Here is a 20,735-nt window from a genome sequence, read left to right as displayed (position 1 = left end):
ATGCGCAGGGCACTACTCCTGGGCAGGCAGGTGTTTTTCATTTGCCCGCTTTGCCTGTGGCACAGGATAGGAGCTCAAACACCCACAGGTAACTTGTGAGGAAGGTGTGCAAAGTAACCAAATAGTGGAGAAAATGTGTGCTTCGATGGAAGGGAGAAAATGACCTCGTACTATGAGCTACCTGCTCCACATTTGCCCTCTAATTTCCCAGACATTTGCTTGCTCACTGCACTTTGTCAGGTGTAAAGGTGGAAGGTTTGTTTTGCTCAGTTGCACGCTTTGTGTCCTGGCAAACATAGTGTAAAATCACAGGTTGGGATTACAAGTATGGCCTTATAAGGAGCTGATAAGAAGGTCTGCTTCAAACAACTAAAGATGGGACTTTGTCATGTCTCCAGCCCAGACCTCCACGCTGAAGGCTGAAGAAATTGATAACTGAAAGGGAGGGGATGCCTAAGGAGAGTCGCTGATATGAAACAAGTCCTACCGAAGGTTGAGTATTGTCTTCTCAGCTCTGATGCCCCACCCCATGTGTGAAAAAGGAAGAAGATTGCTGCTGATAAGGAAAAATTCCTGCCAGAGTGTGGGGCATTTCTCTGTCTCCAGCCCTGATTCCTACCCCGAGGCAACCCTGACTGCTGATTGTGCATCTCAGAAGTGACAAAAGGAGAAGTTTCATGAGGGTCATCAATCTCCAGGCCCCTTTCCAGACTTTCCTAGAAGGCCTGACTGAATATGAGAATCACTCTCTGCCTAATGGGAGGATCCCTGAGGACTGGAACAGATAAAAGCTGGCCGATTTGCAACTGCCCTCTCTCTGCTCCATCCTCCTTCTATCACCTCCCGTATCCATGACGCAGAAGAAGACTCCATCAGCAGCAAGGAAGAAATTTTGTCACTGGGACTCTGGGATGGTGACAACTTTTCTCTATTTCTTTTTCTCTTTAATCCCTTCTACCTTTCTCTTTTCCCATGAAGTATTCAAATACACTATAGTTTATTCCTTGCTCAATAAAGAAGAAGGTGGTTTTTTTCCACATTTCCAATTTCTTAGTGTGGATGCACCTTTATTTGCTCCATGGGAATCTGGAATTTGAGTCAAACCGGGCTTGATCCCAGGGTTCTCAAACACGTCCCTTACAGGTCTCCCAATGCTTAATTACTTCTATGAGTGTTGTCTGTCATGAACAAATTACTGAAATTGCAAATGGGCGTGACAGAGCATGAAGGTGGAAGAGAGACTGCATGTGTTTTTTTTGCAATTTCAGTACAGGATGGGACAATGTGATTTGTTCATGAGGTGATTGAGAGCAGCCTGTGGAGAAGGACTTGGGGGTGCTGATTGATGAGAAGCTCAACATGAGCCAGTAATGTGCACTCACAGCCCAGAATGCCAACCTGTCCTGGGCTGCATAAAAAGAAGCGTGGCCAACAAGTCAAGGATGGGGATTTTTCCCCTCTACTCCTCTCTCATGAGGCCCCACCTGAAGTCCTGTGTTCAGTTCTGGAATCTCTAGTGTAAGAAGGATATGGAGCTGTTGGAGTCCAGAGGAGGCCATGAAGATGATCTGAGGCCTGGAGCACTTCAGCTGCGAGGAAAGGCTGAGAGAGTTGGGGTTGTTCAGCCTGGAGAAGAGAAGGCTGTGGGGAGATCTTAGAGCAGCTTCCAGTGCTGAAAGGGGCTTCAAGAGAGCAGGGAAGGGACCTTTTTCAGGGGCATGTAGTGATAGGACAAGGAGGAATGGTTTTAAATCTGAAAGGGGAAGATTTAGATTAGACACTGGGAAGAAATTGTTCATGATGATGGTGGTGAAGCCCTGATCCAGTTGCCCAGAGAAGTGGTGGCTGCCCCATCCCTGGAGGGGTTCAAGGCCAGGCTGGATGGGGCTTGGAGCCCCTGATCCAGTGGGAGGTGTCCCTGCCCATGGCAGGGGTGGAACTGGAAGATCTTTATGGTCCCTTCCAACCCAAACTATTCCATGATTCTATGACTTTGTAATACCATACATAAAGAGTAGGGAAAGTAGTGCCACAAGAAGGAAACCTGTAATCTAGAATGGCATGCTTTATCTCCTTCTGTATTTCTAATTGCATTGTCGTCTGATCTAATCTAAAGCCTGGAGGGGGCTTGCTGGGTGAAAATTGCATGTGGAAATGGAGTCCAGATAAGATTCCTGTCATCTTAATAGCAAAGCACTTGAGACTCAAATGAAAATGGCAGGGTTTTATTTTAGAAAAAGAAAGAACTTGTCCATCTGTGGGATTCTGTGAACAACATGATTCAAGGTGTCCCAAATCTTTGGACTGCTGAAAGTCAGACAGAACCAAGGTTGTTTCAAACCCATGGTCATGGTGAGGCATAACTAGTGAAACAGCCGTGACAAATCCAGTATCTCACCCACGTATATTTGATAGCCATTTCTTACAATCTTCATCTCACAAATAAGAAGCATAAACTACTTGCAGACACTGTTCTTCACCGGTATTTTTGCATTTGTCTGGAGTTCATGGACACAGTTGGCAATAGATCCTCCCAACCATTTCTGCCATATCTCTTGGCTTTCTGGAAATTCTTCTTCCTGAAAAATCAAGCATAAATCCAGGTTGGGCAGAGAATCGATTGGGAGCACCCCTGAAGAGAAGGACTTGGAGATGCTGGTAGATGAGAAGCTCAACAAGAGCAGGCAACAGGTGCTTGCAGCCCAGAAAGCCAATCCTGTGCTAGGCTACATCCAAAGCAGTGGGAACAACAGGACCAGGGAGGGGATTCTGCCCCTCTGCTCCGCTCTAGTAGAGACCCCACCTGGAGCCCTGTGTCCAGGAGTTCTGGAGTCCTCAGCACAGGAAGGACATGGAGCTGTTGGAGCAAGTCCAGGGGAGGCCACAAAGATGATCTGAGAGCTGGAGCACCTCCCATCCGAGGACAGGCTGAGAGAGTTGGGGTCGTTCAGCCTGGAGAAGAGAAGGCTCCAGGGAGACCTTAGAGCAGCTTCAAGTACTAAAAGGGGCTCCAGGAAAGCTGGGGAGGGCCTCTGGATCAGGGAGGGCAGGGATGGGATGAGTGGAACGGTTTTGAGCTGAAAGAGTGGAGATTGAGAGAGATCTTGGGGAGGAATATTCTGTTGTGAGGGTGGGGAGGCCCTGGCCCAGGTTGCCCAGAGCAGTGGTGGCTGCCCCATCCCTGGAGGGGTTCAAGGCCAGGTTGGATGGGGCTTGGAGCCCCTGATCCAGTGGGAGGTGTCCCTGCCCATGGCAGGGGGTTGGAACTGGATGGGCTTTGACGTCCCTTCCAACCAAAATAATTTAATCATTCTATGATTTTATGGCTTAAAATTCGCACCAAGCTTAAAGTGCCTTTTTGCTGAGATTTTTCATTTAGAAAGTGTCTTTCAGATTTGCTTTACCCAAGTTATTGAACACCACATCTCATAGTATTCCAAACAACAATAGCTCATTAAGACCCCTTAACTGCACACCATGGTGGAGCCCTGACAGGGCACAGGACCCCAGGTGAAATGTTTTGCCTCCATACCTCTCTGACAAGGCCCCAGTTTCAAGGCAAAAATAAACGCTTTTCATTGCAGTCACTTGGGGGGTTTCTTTGAAGATAGTTGGAAAGAGAAGAGTGATGACATGGTGAAACATAGGACCGATAAGTGAAAGATAGCAGTGCAGAAACCTGGTTAGGAGCAAAGCTACTGCAGGAGGAAAGGCAGAAGTCTATAAATAAAGTCCAGAAGATGTAGAAGCTGATAAGGAGACAGGACAGTGTGAGAAGTGTGCTCCATAAGCTGAATGAAAACATATGGCTTAAGTTCTCGTGGCGTGTACTGCAATTATCTTTGTAGAAGTTATCTGAACGTTTTCCTCCCATAGTGAGAACCAAAAATATCCCTTTTATCTCAGAATGAACAGAATCAAGAAAAATACAGAGTTGCCAAGGGTCCTCTTGCAGCCCAGTCCCCCGGGAGAGAAAGGGAGAGGGAGAGACACCCCTGACATTCAGCAGAGGAATCCTAGTTATGCCTGCTCCTTGCCAAGTCCAAATCTGTCTCTTGTGAGAATGTTGCTGGACTGGTAACATTCAGCATCAAGAATTTATGTTCAGAGAGCAACTGGCTCCCAAATTGTGAGGGCTGTGGGCTCATTTCAGGGGTTGAAGGGAAATGCACGGCCATTCTTCCCTCCACTAGCTCCAATGCACCACGAGGACCTTCCAGTACTGAAAGGTGCTCCAGGAAAGCCGGGGAGGGGCTCTGCATCAGGGAGTGCAGGGACAGGATGAGGGGAATGGTTTTGAGCTGAAAGAGGGGAGATTGAGATGAGATCTTTGGGAGAAACATTTTGCTGTGAGGGTGGGGAGGCCCTGGCCCAGGTTGCCCAGAGCAGTGGTGGCTGCCCCATCCCTGGAGGGGTTCCAGGCCAGGTTGGATGGGGCTTGGAGCCCCTGATCCAGCGGGAGGTGTCTCTGCCCATGGCAGGGGTTGGAACTGGGCGGGCTTTGAGGTCCCTTCTAACTCAAATCATTCCATGATTCTATGACCCATTCTTTAAAGATATTTGTGCTTCACGTTTGTCCTACTCGAAAAAAAAGAACTTGTCTCTTTATCAGCTGATGAAAGAAATCCCCTTTCCCATGGAGGGTCATGAATTCAGCAGGGGTGGGTTCGTGTTTCTTCTTACAGTCTGTGTGCTTGAATTTTTCTAGGCAACTTTGACTCCTCCGCAATGAGACACTACAGTGCACGGATGAGGATGATGCAGTCGTCGCTAATGAAAGTAGGTTAATGTGCAGAGTATATTCATCTATTTTATGGCTCCTATAAAACTGGAACCACCTTGGGAGACAAACGAGAAGGTTTCCTACCTGTCCTAAGGCAACTCCAAAGCCTGTTCAGCCTCAAGAGGAGGGGTCCATGTGCCAAGTGATGAACTTCACACTTTGTATTCTCTGTAGCATCGAGCAGAGAAAACGAGGCTGGCACAGTTAACATTGGGAACCTTCACTGGATGGCGTGGGCTGCTGCAGTTCTTCCATTGAAATGGGGAAATTGAGAGGCATTGGGTGACACTACAGATCAATTTCTCACTGCAAGACATAACTGAGTAAATGGAGAGTGATGTTCTTTAAAGCACCTATTGCTCAGCCTCCAGGCCTTCTGATGAGGGATCTGTTAAAGCAAAGACTGCATTACAAAAACACTGACAGCGTTCCATCTCAGCTGCTCTTGCAGAACACCGTTTTCACTTCAATGGTGTGTTTTCACAGTAAATAAGTAAAAAAGAGATTCTAAAAGAGCTCACATATTACTTGTGTATGCTGCAGAGTGTTTGCTAGCAGTCTGCCTCCTGCCTTAACCTTGTAGCTAGAAGCTTCTCATAGCTATCAGATGGGATTAAACCAAAACAAAGAGCAAATTTTCTGAAGTTTATTCCCATATAAACTGGAAAACTTGCCAGCCTTGCTGGCTTGGCAAGGAGCTGTTCCAAATCCCACCATGCTCCTGTTGCTCTGAGGCCACACAAGTGCTTAGAGTGCTTAGAACAAGCTACTTTCCCTTTGGGATCTGGATTATTTGGCCTTTGAACATTGTACAGTTCATAATGCCCCACGTCCTCAAGTGTTCCTGGGAGCCGTGGAAGCCAGTGAAACCTGGACTTCCATCTTAAGCTCCAGACGTCCACCCTCCAGTTGCTGCATCTGGATGTGAGTGAAACCAGGCTGTGTAATTTCCCCCATCAGTCCCCGTACACCTCTTCCTGCTGGCATCCCCTGGTCTCAGTGGAGGATCAGTACATGCTACTTTTCTTTCTAGTGTTTTTTTCAGGTTGCCAGGGAGACAGGCACCTGTGTGCACTTGACAATCCAGGCACCTGGGCCTGATTCCTCCAAGAAATACTCAGAGGTGGGAGTTTTTTCCCTTTCAATCATAGAATCATTCGTTTGGAAAAGACCTTTCAGATCATTGAGTTTAACCGTACCTGTCCACTAGTAAACCACCCCTGAGCACCTTGTCTATCTGTCTTTTAAATCCCTCCAGGGATGGTGGCTCCACCACCTACCTGAGCAGCTGTTTCAGTGCCTAAGAACCCTTTCAATGAAGATATTTTTCCGATTATCCATTCTAAACCTCCCCTGGCACAGCTTGAGGCCATTCCCTCTTGTCCTATCATTTGTCGCTTGGAAGAAGAGACCAACACTCACCTTGCTACAACCTCCTTTCCTGTAGTTGTAGAGAGTAATAAGGTCTTTCCACAGCCCCCTTTTCTCCACACCGAACAGCTCCAGGTCCCTCAGCCGTTCCTCACGAACCCTGTGCTCCAGCCCCTTCATCAGCCTAGTTGTCCTTCTCTGGACACGCTACACAGTAAACAATTCCCCAGACCCACCTTTCCCTTCCCATGCTTTGCCCTGTCCTTTCTCTCAGTGTTTAGAAAGCCCGACTCGTGACAGGCAAATGGCCTGGTTTGGAGAGTGCAGTGGTCCAGATGGAGGCAGATCCTGGGAAGAAGAAGAATGTTTGTCACGGACCTGTCTCTCTACACCCATACATCAAAAGATTTTTCTCAAGACTCAGTGACCAGTCACAACCCTTTCAATCATCCCTTTCAAAGGAGCTACAGGATAATGTGTGAAGACATAATCTCACGCAACAGCATAAGACAGCATTACATACGTTTGCTCTGTGAAAACCACATGTGTAGCTAGTTTGTTTCGGGCTCGTCCTTTGCCATGACCAATTTCTCTGCCATTCACAGTCACAACGACATTGTTATGGTAACACCTCTCTTATGCCACTTGGTGGAGCTTAGTGATTTTGGCTATCACATACCTCGTTTTGCGAACCTACTGTTTGGTTACACAATCAGTTTTCAGCATCTCTTGAAAAAGGCCCAAACCCCTGCTAAGGAAGAAAATCAAACACACTGTAAGTTGTAATGAATAAGATGCTGATTCCTGGCTGCTAATGAATTTTGTATTCATCCCTTCTGTTCTTGAAAGCAAGAAAACATTTAGTGTGGTTTGTTTTTTAAAGAAAATATTAAAATATGGGCTTAGGATCTTGATGTTTACGATAGATGTGATGAGACACAGGGAGAATTATGTCATATTTAATTTTTGCAGATTTAAAATCACGTTTTAAATTTTAAATTCTATCTTCCCCTGCAGAAATTATGGAATGTGTAAATGTATCAGGGTGAAAGACCTCACCATTGTTTGAATGCCTGCTTTTCCACAACGAGCAGGTAAGCAATGAGAAAATCAACAGTCAATAGCGAAATGCCTGACCTTAGAGCAGCTTCCAGTACTGAAAGGGGCTCCAGGAAAGCTGGGGAGGGGCTCTGGATCAGGGAGAGCAGGGACAGGATGAGCGGGAACAGTTTTCAGCTGGAAGAGGGGAGATTGAGATGAGATCTTGGGGATTAATGTTTTGGTATGAGGGTGGAGAGGCCCTGGCCCAGGTTGCCCAGAGCAGTGGTGGCTGCCCCATCCCTGGAGGGGTTCAAGGCCGGGTTGGATGGGGCTTGGAGCCCCTGATCCAGTGGGAGGTGTCCCTGCCCATGGCACGGGGTGGAACTGGATGGGCTTTGAGGTCTCTTTTGAGTTAAACCATTCCATGATTTCATGATTCTCCCTAAACCCTTCTTAAGGCAGCATGCCCAAGGTCTAAGCCGAGTTGTGACAAATAAAGTTTTCATATACAGTCTCCTTACTGTTACGAGCAGAGAGGGGGAAAAGAATCAAAGCCTCGGTTCTGAAATCTGTGATCTTATGTCTTCCTGTGTAGACAGCTTAGGATCTTCCATGTTTTTTCTGCTTCCTCTTAGCAACTGGAAGCAGTAACTGCAGCTTCTCTTTGCTGTGGTGTTCTTTATTGTTGTGTTGGACTGGCAGATGATAAGGAAATTCTTGACATAACACTGTAGTGTACATATGGATCAAATGCTTGTAGTGTATCATTGTTCTTCTGGTGTGGCATTTCATGAGGGATGAGGGCAAGATCAAACTTCTGTTAGGAGCTCTGAAAGCAATCCAGAGCTGGCTGTAACTCTGTAACACCCGTGTACCAGGGACTAATGTTCAGTGTCTGCACTTATTACAAGAAAAAAAGCAGTGAGGGTCATTCTGCCCAGGACAATGCAGCACATCCAGAGAAAGGAACGGAGCTGGGGAAGGGTCTGGAGCCCAGGGGTTCTGGGAGAGGCTGAGGGCCCTGGGGCTGTGCAGCCTGGAGAAGAGGAGGCTGAGGGGAGACCTCATCAGTCTCTGCAGCTCCCGGAACGGAGATTGCGGTGAGGTGGGTGCTGGGCTCTTCTCCCAAGTAACAAGGGGTGGGATGAGAGGAAATGGCCTCAAGTTGTGCCAGAGGAGGCTTAGATTGGATATTAGGGAATAATTCTCCAGGTGGTTTGTTTTCACCCATGTGGGACAGTCTCTATATTACTTATGCAGTTTACCTTTGTGTATGTTATTTTTAGTTAAAGTTTATGCCATAGTAGTTGTATTTCTGACTGCTGATCACAGTCACAGTGTGTTCAGAGTCACTGGAACCAGCCAGATGAATGGCTGCATTCCACATTTCAAACTGCTGGCTCTTACTTTTGCTCGTAAAATGAACCGGGTCACTTGAACGGTCCCTGCACGAAGGGAGGTTTTTGTGCTAAGGTTATATGCTCTCATCACTTCTTCAGTTTATAAAAAAAAACAGGATCAAAGAGCTAAGCACAGCAGTAGAGCACTGCGTAGCAGGCAGCACTGCGTAGAGATGAGATCAGCTGATGTTCCTATTAAACTTAGAAGAATTTACACCCATCTTTTATGTTAAAAGGAGTAACGGCATTGTCATTGTGTCTTAAATCTACTGCTTTTGCAGCACAGGGTGTAAGACGGGCTCTTTGATAAAATACAGCATCATGCTAAAAAAAGGTAAAGGCTATTCACTTGCTTAACATAAACACTAACATTCTGAAAAGTTCTTAAAAGTTCTGAAATGTGTGAAGTGCACATTTCACTCACTGATTTGGTCTATTTTGTGCTAACTTTCTCTATCTATCCATTTTATTTTCATTATAAAGGTTCTGCAGGGATCATCACAGCCAATGGCACAAGAAGAGGGAGAGAGGTTTTAAAAAACACCAGTGTGGTCTTTGAACTCTGGCAATCCTTGTGGCCCACAGAGACACGGGAAAATTATTGGGTATATCGTTTCAGTTCATTGCAGGCTCAAAGCATAATTTCCTGGCAAATAAAGGTAGATGAATAATTAAATACAAACTTTGGACTACACAGTAATTCTAAACCAACTATTAGTGTCGTCAGATTTGGATGGGAAAGGTGATAGCCTTCTGTCTGAAAAATAAACCTCACTTCATGAATTGGCACAAAGGATGATGCTTCAGGCGAATTGTACAGAAGTGCAAGATCACAGAGTCACAGAATGGTTTGGGTTGGAAAGGACCTTAAAAGCATATCCATTTCCACCCCCTGCACTGGCAGCGGTACCTTCCCCTCAATCTAGTTGCCCAAAGTTCCATCCAATCTAGCCTAGAACACCTCCAGGGATGGTGCAGCCACCACTTCTCTGGGCAAGGTACAACCGTGCTGTCACTTTGCTGATTTTTGATTCTGCTGCCCCTCAGGGAGGCCTGAACACAGCTCTCTGGAGCACAGCTGCTTCTTGGGCAGTGGAGCAGGGAACACACCTCAATAACCATAAAGCATGAAGATCTGCTCATTAAGTCCTTTGCAGCACATTTAAGTCTGTGTATTTTAAGGAAAGTGAGAAGTAATGTTATGGCATATCATGATTGGCTGTATAAGCTCTGTAGGAAATGAAAACAGATCATTGTTTGAGTTTAGGTTGATGCTGTTAGAACAGTACCAGTGTCATACTGAAGGCAAAGACAAATGGAGTTTATCCCCTTCTAAAATGGGTGATGTGTGCCTTGAGCACCCCTTGCTGCCTGGCTTGCTGTACCTGCTAAGGGAGCCCACCCGCAGAATCCGTTGTTGGATACCAGAGAGTCTTCTTCATGCATTTCATAGAATCATAGAATCATCGTTAGGTTGGAAAAGACCTTTGAGATCATCGAGTCCACTATACCTTTCCACTACTAAAACCACACCCTTGAGCACCTCATCTACACATCTTTTCAATCCCTCCAGGATGGTGACTCAACCAGCTCCCTGAGCAGCCTCTGCCAGTGCCTGAGAATCCCTTCAGTGAAGAATGTTTCCTAATACCCAATCTAAACCTCCCCTGGTGCAACTTGAGGCCATTTCTTCTCATCCCATCTTTTGTTACTGTGGGAGCAGAGCCCAGCACCCACCTCTCCACAACCTCCTTTCTGGGAGCTGCAGAGAGCGATGAGGTCTCCCTTCAGCCTCCTCTTCTCCAGGCTGCACAGCCCCAGGGCCCTCAGCCTCTCCCAGAACCCCTGGCTCCAGACCCTTCCCCAGCTCCGTTCCCTTCTCTGGATGTTCTCCAGCCCCTCAATTGTCTTTCTCAGAGTGGGTGCCCAAAACTGAACCCAGGATTTGAAGTGGGGGCCTCACCAGCGCTGAGTCCAGGGGAAGGATGAGTCCTCTGGTCCTGCATTTGTGGTAAGTTTTGTATTAACTTGATGACTCGAACTGTTGTATCTATAAACACATACTTAGAACAGAATACAGATGACCTAATTGAGAATATATTGTGAAACCAGCATTTTAAATTATTCTTCTTCTTCCCTTGAAGAAAGCACAATTATTCTCTAATGCTGCGTTAGAGCCAGTAGCACATATGCAGGAGTAAGAGCACATCCTGGGAGCAACCAAAAGTAGCTGTCAATAGTATCTGACCTGTTTTAATCAAGTTATAAATTATATAAAATACAAGTTAATAAGAAACTGGAGGCTACTATAAATGTTTCTACAGTCCCCTGCACACTTTTATTTTAAGCAAATAAAACATGTCTCAGTCTCTGAGAACCTGAAAATCAAGCTATTAACACAAAGGGGACTTAACTTCCTCACTCAAAACTAACAAATAAGGAAAGAAAATAATGGCTGCCGTCAGGAGAAAGTGGTTATTTTTCTCTGTTGTGGAACTAACACTCACTATTGACTCGGACAGGCTGTCCTGCTGCGTGTTGGTCAGTGGGTGCCTGTTTCTGACACCAGGCAGTGGAGCGTTGAGGAGTGTCATGGGCAAAAAGGTATTAATCTGCTCATACCCATCTGTGTTCCAGGGCAGTGGGTGGCTCACCCATCCTATCATCCCCTGAGTCCCAGTCCCTAGAGGGATTTAAAAGCCAGGTAGACAAGGTGCTCAGGGATGTGGTTTAGTAGTGGACAGGTATGGTTGGACTTGATGATCTCAAAGGTCTTTTCCAACCAAACCATTCTATGATTCAATGATTCCACAGAGAAAGAATTTCATCCACAGACATGAGCAGTTTGGCTTTCATATGTACAACTGTTCTCCAAGTCGAAGGCTATATCTGCAGCAGCACCTTCACTACCTTTTTGATAAAATTTGCTGTAATTCAAAACGCCACCTGCACACTAGTGTGCTCACAGTGGTGCATCTTCTTCCAGCTTGCTGAGCTGATGCTCTAACAATCAGGAAAACTGTACCTGGTTATCGTTTTCTATGGCCTTTGGTACTACAACCTGCAATGTGTCCATCTGGCTCATACAGAGCTGAGACCAGGAAGGCAGAAGGCACAGTAATGTGTTTCTGTTCTGGATAAATTTAGGCAAGTAGTGGAAACCCGGATGGCAACTTAGCTTGTAGGGCTCTCTTCACTGTCCAAGGGGTCTTTGGCTGGATAGAATCATAGAATAGAATCATGGAAAGGTTTGGTTGGGAAGAAACCCTAATGATCATCCAGCTCCATCCCCCGCCACAGGCAGGGACAGTTTTAACCAGATCAGTTTTCTCATAGCCTCATCCAACCTGGTCTTGAAATCTCCAGGATGGTACAAATGAAGAGTGTGGCAGTCTTTACCTTCAGCCTTCATTGAAGTCTACCCTTCGTAGCTATCAAGCTCCCCTTGCCAAGCATGGCTGCAGACTGTGTGATGTTCAGGCAGAACCAAGCGCTGAGTCTCTCCAGCTCCTGTGTCCATTGTGGTCACTGACAGCCAGGAGGGCCTGGACAGACACCTCCTGAAGGCTGAAGAACGATTCTCTACCTGCTAGGGAGCATCATTCTGCTGGAAAAGGCCAATTGTTGGGTGCCGTAGAATCATAGAATGGTTTGGGGTGGAGGGCACCTTAAGGATCATCCAGCTCCACCTACCTGCCATGGGCAGGAACACCTTCCACTAGGTGAGGTTGCCGAGCAAAGGATCAGACCATGCATGAGATCTAGAGCTGCTCATGTTCCAACACATCATTCTGTATGCTGAACCCAGGCTGTCCTGGGTGCTGCTCCTCCTGCTGCTGCCCATGGCCACACGGCATTAGCCTGCTCTCTGAGGTTCCCTGGGGATGCTGCACATGGAGAGCAGCATGGAAAATGCCAGACAGCAGGAGTGAGAAAAGCTTTTTCCGTCTGTTTAAGTACTATTAAAAATCATCCATATAAACAGATTCAGACCACTTGATAGTGGATCATAATTAAGTTTGCAACATGCAAATTATATTAATTTTTCAGTACCCAAATGGATGTGGGAAGAGCACTGGACACCATCTTGGCAGCACGACAAACAATGGGATGGCTGTGATGAGGATGCGTGGTGCTTCCCTCGCCCAGCAATGAGGGCTGGTCCGGAGTCCCCTGGCTGGTTTGTGATGTTCTCCTTACCTGGAGATGTGCAGATACTTGCCTTCCTTCAAGAAGACCTGGCAGTGAAAGGCAAATAAGGAAATTAGGTCTCTTTCCCTGCCCCGTACTTTTCTTGATTGTGGGTTTCTAGATCAAGTTTATGTAATAACTAGGAGAAGGTGTCTCTGAACCTTTTCTCTGGGTGACTTCATACTGCGTTCTGTTTATTAAAACTCTGCCTGTGGAGCAAGAAGAACACAGCATGCAGAACCACAGGCAGGTAATTCTGTATTTCTGGACATCATGCAAGCTGTGTTTTATGCCACACTTGTAAGTCCTAGAAACACAGAATCATAGAATAATTAAGGTTGGAAAAGATGTCTAAGATCATGTAGTCCAACTGTTAGCCCAACCCCACCGTGCCTACGAAGCCACGTCCTGAGTGCCACAGCCACACGTTGTTTGGATCCCTCCAGGGATGGAGATTCCATCACTAGGAGCCTGTTCCAATGCTTCACCACTCTGTCAGTAAAGAAATGCTTTCTAATATCTGATCTAAACCTTCCCCTGTGCAACACTAGGTCATTTTCTCTTGTCCTATTAATATATATTAACATGTATTCGAACACTCTGAAGAACAAACCAATGCAAGAGCGAATGTATCCCTAATGCTAAATTCTTAGCCATTGACCATGATTTTTAAAATTAAAACACCAGAGATTATATTTAAAATGACCATTTTTTTATTTTAATTTTTTTTTAAATCATCCTTAACTAAAAATGAATTATGGTTGACTTTCTTTCAGAAATAACAGGGAATAATTATTTGGCAAACCTCATTTTTTAAAAAATTCAGTTAACTATTAATTACTAAAACATATGGTATGTTTGTTTAGCCTGATCCTTAAGAAAACAGGCATTAGAGTAGTGGAGACCGGAGTCCTTCCATGAATTTACAGAGCAGAAATGTCACAGCTGTTGAAGGGTGCAAAGTGAATGTCCTGTGTCCCCAAACTCACACCAGGGGAAGAACAGCTCAGCCTTCAGACTGACATTTCATAGAACCATGGAATGGTTTGGGGTGGAAGGGACCTCAAAGCCCATCCAGTTTCAAGCCCCTGCCATGGGCAGGGACACCTCCCACTGGATCAGGGGCTCCAAGCCCCATCCAACCTGGCCTTGAACACCTCCAGGGATGGGGCAGCCACCACTGCTCTGGGCACCCTGGGCCAGGGCCTCTCCACCCTCACTGAAAAACATCTCTACGATCTCATTTCAATCTCCTCTCTTTCAGCTGAACACCCTTCCCTCGCATCCTGTCCCTGCTCTCCCTGAGGAGCCCCTCCCCACCTTTCCTGGAGCCCCTTTCAGCACTGGAAGCTGCTCTAAGGTCTCCCCGCAGCCTTCTCTTCTCCAGGATGAACAACCCTATCTCTCTCAGCCTGTCCTCATATGGGAAGTGCTCCAGGCCTCGGATCATCTCTGTGACCTCCCCTGGACTCACTCCAACAGCTCCATGTCCTTCCTGTGCTGAGGACTCCAGAACTGAACACAGGGCTCCAGGTGGGGTCTCACCAGACCAGAGGGGCAGAATCCCCTCCCTCACCTGCTGGTCCCACTGCTTTGGATGCAGCCCAGGACACGGTTGGTTTCTGGGCGGGAAGCGCCCATTGCCGACTCATAGAATCATAGAATCACTAGTTTGGAAGGGACCCACTGGGTCATCGAGTCCAACCATTCCTAACACTCCCTAAACCATGCCCCTCAGCTACCTCATGTGTAGCTTCTCCCCCCCAACACCCCAAGTCCCACTCCCAGGGACGCTCCCAGCCGCTCCTCAGCCCAGCCTGGCTTTGCATCGCCCCGGCCCGGGTGCAGCTCCTCGCTCTTACTTCCTTGAACTCCATGATCCGCGTCCTTCCTGTGCTGAGGATCCCAACTGGACTCCGGTGCCCTTCTGCCCAGCGCCAGAAGCCCCAAGACACCCTTGGAATGAACGAGGAACCGTTCCAATGAAGGAAAAAACCCTAACAAAGGAGACCCCGGGGCTCTGTGCAGACCGGGTGCTCACACCCGCAGTGCTGAGGCGTGCTGCGCGTTGCGTGCTCAGCCTCGGCCTTTGAAGGCTCCTGATAAAAGAGGAGGAACGCTGGGTGTTCCCCGCGTACCCCTCCCGTGCGCACAGCGGGCACCGGGCCCTCAGCGCCGGGACTCGAACTCCCGGCCCCCAGGGCTCCCCGGCGCGCGCGGACCCGCCACGCGGACCTGCACCGCAGCCCCCCCCGAGCGCGCGCCCCCGTGCGCTTGAGCCCCCCCCCTCCCTGCATCGTCCCCACCCGCGCCGTGGGGCGAGGCGCGCGGACCCTCCCATTGTCTCTGGCGGCGGGGGGGGGGCAACGTGCGCCGCCCTCCGCAGCCTCATTGGCGGCCGCCGAGCGCCGATGCCTTAAATGAGGCGCTCGCCGGCGCGCGCTTCCCATTGACAAAAGCGCCGCGGCGGCGGCGGGGGGGCGCGGCCATCGCCCATGGGGCCGCGGCGGGGGCGGCTGCCGCAGGGCTGCCCGCGGGCAGGGGCGCACCCGCAGCGCTGAGCGGAGCGGGGCGACAAGCCGCGGGGCGCTCCCCGCATCTTCATCTACCGGGAGCCGAGCCTCAGGACGCACCCAGCATCCTCATCCACCGGGAACGGAGTCTCCGGGCGCATCCCGCATCCTCATCCATCTTTACGGAGCCCTAGGGCGCAACCGCATCCTGATCTACCGGGAGCGGAGCGCACCCCGCATCCTCATCCATCGGGAGCGGAGCGGAGCCCCGGGGCGCACCTCGTATCCTCATCCATCGGAAGCGGAGCCCCAGGGCGCACCCGGCATCCTCCTCCATCGGGAGCGGAGCTGCTGCAGAGCGCTGTCCGCATCGTGGTCCAGCGAAGCCTCGGGGCGCATCCGCATCCTCATCCACCAGGAGCGGAGCCTCGGGGCTCTCCCCTGCTCCTGATCCAGCGGCTCCTCGGGGCGCTCTACCCCCCCGATCGCCCGGGAGCGGAGCCTCGGGGCGCATCCTCATCCTCCTCCACCGGGAGCGGAGCCTCGGAGCGCTCCCCCCCCGCCTCCCGATCGAGCGGAGCCTCGGGGCGCATCCTCATCCTCCCCCACCGGGAGCGGAGCCTCGGGGCGCTCCCCCCCCGGATCGGTGGGTGGCGGTGCGGGGGCTGCTCGTGTCGCCGGTCCCGGCCGGGCCGGCGCAGCCGCCCTTCGGCCGCCGCAGCCCGTCCATGGCGCTGAGCGCGGCCCCCCGCACCGCCGCCGAGCCCCGCGGCCTCCCCGCGCCTTTGTGCGCGGCCCCGCGGCCCTGAGGGGCGGCTCGGTGTGGCGGGGCTGAGCCCGGGCCGGCGCCGCCTTTGCCCCTCGCAGGTGGCGGCGGGAGCGAGCGGGGACAGCGGTGACTTCCCCGTGATCCCGGGCGCGGAGACCTCGGAGCGAATGGAAACTGGGGGCGATGCCAGCTCGACACCTCGGCGGGGAGGAGGAGGAGGAGGAGGCGGCGGGGCCGCGGACACCGGCATGAGCGCGGCCGGGGGCGCCGCTGCCGCCGAGCCGGGCAGCCCGGGCGCCGCTCCTCCCCGCGCCCCCGGCTCCAGGGACCCCAAGATGGTCCATCAGCGGTTCCTGCGGAGGAGCGTGGTGGACTCGGACCAGGAGGAACCCGCTTTCGACCTCCCCGAGGCGGAGCACCAGAGGAAGATCATCCTGCTGCCCAAGACGCGGAGGCTGATCGCGGGCCGGGGGGAGCCGCTGTGCCTCGGGGCCGAGCCCGGGGGGCTGCGGGCGGCGCCGGGCCCCGCTGAGGAGCCGCGGGACGCCGGCAGGGACAGCGAGAGGCGGGAGGCGGCCGATGCCTCCAAGGACCAGAGCAAGGCTAAGAAAGAGGAGCCCGAGGAGGAGGCGGACATGAAAGCCGTCGCCACCTCGTTGGATGGCAGGTTCCTAAAGTTTGATATTGAACTCGGGCGGGGATCCTTCAAAACGGTCTACAAAGGTCTGGACACGGAGACGTGGGTGGAAGTCGCGTGGTGCGAGCTCCAGGTAAGCCGGGATGATCCTCCCGCGGGGCTTTATTTCTTTGCGCTCGGTAAGCCCGGGAGCCAAGGGCAACGCGGCGGTGTCATCGCGGGGAGCGCCGCTGCCAACAGCCTTTATAGCGGCCCTGGCTCTGTCTCCAGCGTCTAACTATAGCGCAATGTCCTCATTGGCTCCGAACCCACCACCCTATGTGCACTCCTCCCCGCCTTAACCCCCTCGGCGCGGGGAAGGGGCGGCTCGGGAACTGCGCAGGGCCGAGCTGCTCGCCTTCCCCCGGCCCGGGCACGGGGGCAACCGCCGGGGGGAGCGGGGATGGAGGTTGGGTTAGACATGGAACATAAATGAGCTTGGGGGGTGTTTGAAGGAGAGAGCCTTCCCTTCGCTACGGGTGTAAAAGCGTTATGGTGGAAGGTCTGCCTCCTTCCTTGCTCTTCCCTTATAGAATAGAATCATAGAATAGTTTGAGTTGGAAGGGACCTTAAAGATCATCCAGTTTCAACCCCCCTGCCATGGGCAGGGACACCTCCCAGTGGATCAGGCTGCCCAAGGCCCATCCAACCTGGCCTTGAACAGTTCCAGGGATGGGGCAGCCACAGCTTCCCTGGAAAACCTGTGCCAGTGTCTCACCACTTTCGTGGTGGAGAAATTCTTCCTAATGTCCAGTCTACATCTGTGCCTCTCCAATTTATATCCGTTACCCCTTGTCCTATCACCACAGGTGTTTGTAAACAGTCCTCCTCCAGCTTTCCTGCAGCCCCTTCAGGTACTGAAGGTCGCTATAAAATCTCCTGGGAGCCTTCTCTTCTCCAGGCTGAACAGCCCCAACTCTCTCAGCCTGTCCTTGTAGGGAAGGTGCTCCAGCCCTCCGATCATCTTTGCAGCCTTCTCTGGACTGGTTCCAACAGCTCCATCTCCTTCTTACATTGAGGACTCCAGAACTGCACACAATACTCCAGATAAGGTCTCACCAGAGCGGAGCAGAGGGGCAGAATCCCCTCCCTCGCCCTGCTGGCCACTCTGCTTTGGATGCAGCCCAGGACACAGTTGGCCTTCTGGGCAGTGAGCGCACATTGCCGGCTCATGTCGAGCTTCTCATCGACCAGCACCCCCAGGTCCTTCTCTGCAGAGCTGCTCTCAATCACATCATCCCCCATGGTGTACTGAACCCTTGCTCTGAAGCTGTGGCTGTCACCAGCTTCTTGAGGCAAACCTCTGGGTACCCAGTGCTTTCCCTTTCTAGGCCTCTTGAGATTGCGATTCCTGTAGGTCGAAGACCTGTCTATCCAAGTAACCTCCAAGAGGAAGATATTAAGTAAAATTTTAGAGATCTTTAGAGTGAGGCCATCCTAAAACCAGTGAAGATTGAGCAACTGTCTTCGGCTGGTTTGGGACATTGCCATTACCCTTCTCAAGTGAAAAAATTGCAGTAGCATATGCCTAATTTATTTTCTTCGTGGAGCTTTTAATATCTGTTACCTCATTTCTGATCCATTTTAACGAGACATAAGAGAAGAACTTAAGATCTTTGTTTTTCCTTGAGCTGTTGCTTAGTATGAGTTACATTGTAACCCTGATGCTAAGGAGAAAATTTAAGCCTTAGTTATAATTTGGGGTCCTTAAGCTCCCACTGGCTGGCTGAGCTTTATGAATGTTTGAGAAGAGCATGTAAATATTGTGATAGAATAATCCTGAGCTCCCGATTGTTTGTTTGTTTATTTTTGGCCCAATCTGTCTGTAAATTCCTCTTGGCTTCCTGGGATAGGCAGGGATGGGTGGACAGCCACATCTCTAATGATTCCATTTCACAATATAACCATAATTCACTGCAGCACTGTGTAAGAGGTATGAGGAGCATCTCTCAGTCTTCATAATCACGTTCCCCTGGTTTTTATTACCAAGAAAGGTGAAATACAGAGCCACAGCAGGCTGTGGTGCAGCAGCAAAGCCGAGGACTCGGTGTGCTTGGGAGTGAGGAGCTGGACCCCTTTTTCCCCCAGCGGGGAGGGGTTCCTGGCTCCAAGGGAAGGGGAGAGGCGATGGGATTGCCAGGAGGGTTTAGAGAGAAGTTGAGCCAGGCAGGTGCTGCTGGGAGCAGTCTTGCTGGCAGGCCTGGGCTTTGTCTGGCTTTGGCTTGAAACCGAATCCCAAGCGTGTAAGGCTTTTACTTAGTAGCCTGAAATTAATTTCGAATGCTAACTTGGGTGGCTTGTCTGTAGGAAGAGGCCGGTGCTCAGCTGTCGCTCTGCGCAGCTCTGTCACTGCAGAGCCATCGCGCTGAGCAGGAATTCATCTTGGTGCCAGATTTTCTCCCTGTGCTCTGGTGAGGGCATTGGAATAGAGGTGTTTTCAGCATGCTTTCTGTACCAGGGAGGCTTTAGCTGCGGAAGACTGCCAGGTGTATCGGAGAACACAGTGTACTGGAGTTGTAGTGTGGAGTCAGGTGTGTCTGAGATTGGGAAGGGAAACCGCAGTATGGAGCTTGCTTGGTTTTCTGATTCCTAGTGATGCTTGTTCAGGAATTCTTGAACTGAGTGTAAGTGAAGAAATCATCATTCCCTAATTCCCACTAGTTTCCGTTATATGTGCCTCAGCTTAATTCGGATCATGCTAGCAGGATACTTTCGATTTAATACATAATTTTAGGCCTCTAACTGTAAAAAGAAAAGTGTTATTTAGCTGTGTGGAGAAACTGGTGCAGATTCACAGCAGCCATGCAGGGCTGCTGGTTCACCTCACACACTGCTGCCTGCCAGCCCTGGTCCTGGGGTTTGGAGGCGATGCCAGAGGCCAGGGAATGTGAGATGGGTTGTGAAGTCTGAAAGGCAGTGCTTTTGTCTGGATGACAAAAGTCTGTAATCACCATGGGATTAAAAATCATGCTTTTGGGATGGGTTTGCATTGAAGGAAGAAGGTGTGAATGGCCCTGTGTTGTCTTGGACTCTTAATTCCGCTGGGCGGTTTCATTGGGGAAACATTGAGGATGGTGTCGGTAATCACTTTATTCAAGGCATTTTAAACATTTTTATGTAGCTGTGCCCAGTTTCTGCCATTGTAGAAGTTTTTGGTTTACGTGGTGTGAATGTTGGGGTTGTCCTGTGCAGGGACAGGAACTGGACTTCTCGTGGATCTCTTCCAGCTCAGGACATTTTATGATTCTAAGAAGTTCAGGTAGACATAGTGTGAGAGGGAGTGGAAGCCTCCATCCCCATGCTGTGAAAGACAGTGACTTCCTCCATCACATAGAATCATAGAATGGTTTGTTTGGAAATGACCTTTGAGATCAAGTCCAACCATACCTGTCCACTACTAAACCATCTCCGAGCACCTGGTCTGCCATCTTTTAATTCCTTCCAGGGATGGGGACTCCACCGCCTCCCTGGGCAGCCGTTCCAGAACCCTTTCCATGAAGCAACTCATCCCACATCTTTTTCCAGAAAAACTGCCATGAATTGTACTTTGTCTTTCTACTGGAGCTGCATTTGTGCTTGTTACTTTTAAAGCCTAGGAGATAAAACCTAGCAGGACTGAGGTTCCATGCAGGCATGAATCCACTGTCCTCGCTCAGCACTTTTTTCAGCCCAGTTGTGCTGTTGCCTGTGTGTCTCTGTCTTTTTTTTGTTTTTTTTCGGTACAAAGACCTGACGAGCCATTCTTATTCAGTGGCTTTATTTCATTGAAAAGATGGCTTTACGGTTCGGAACCCAAATCATGGCTTGGATTAGGGCAGTATCCAAACCCTAACCCAACTCAATCTGAGTTTTAGACCTCAAAATGTAGTCAAATTGTAGCCGCAAAATCAGTTTATTATTCCTTCCTGAAACTGCAGTATTGGAGAGGGTTTAGTGTGCCCTTGCAGTTTGGAAGGGTTTGCATGCTAAGGTTTTCAACAGCTCTAATTAA

At 50.0% G+C, this 20,735-nt stretch overlaps 1 protein-coding gene and 1 long non-coding RNA gene across 2 annotated transcripts in view; one reads left to right on the top strand and one right to left on the bottom strand.

The window, feature by feature from the left end:
- Positions 1 to 2,228: 2,228 nt before the first annotated feature.
- On the bottom strand, positions 2,229 to 15,126 carry LOC128853246 (uncharacterized). Its single transcript, XR_008451629.1, has 4 exons — positions 14,649 to 15,126; positions 12,649 to 12,833; positions 4,868 to 6,502; positions 2,229 to 2,579 (listed from the first exon to the last, which is right to left on the bottom strand). It is a non-coding gene; the product is annotated as an uncharacterized LOC128853246 (long non-coding RNA).
- Positions 15,127 to 16,044: 918 nt separating this feature from the next.
- Positions 16,045 to 20,735, top strand: part of WNK2 (WNK lysine deficient protein kinase 2) — a 136,052-nt gene continuing 131,361 nt past the window's right edge. Inside the window, 1 exon segment of the mRNA XM_054076422.1 lies at positions 16,045 to 16,838. Within this exon segment, the coding sequence (XP_053932397.1) occupies positions 16,236 to 16,838 (603 nt within the window). The 5' untranslated portion in view covers positions 16,045 to 16,235.

Source organism: Cuculus canorus, chromosome 11, assembly GCF_017976375.1.
Source record: "Cuculus canorus isolate bCucCan1 chromosome 11, bCucCan1.pri, whole genome shotgun sequence".
NCBI lineage: Eukaryota > Metazoa > Chordata > Aves > Cuculiformes > Cuculidae > Cuculus > Cuculus canorus.
Note: the sequence above shows the minus strand (reverse complement) of the source record. Positions and strands in the feature narration are given on the sequence as shown.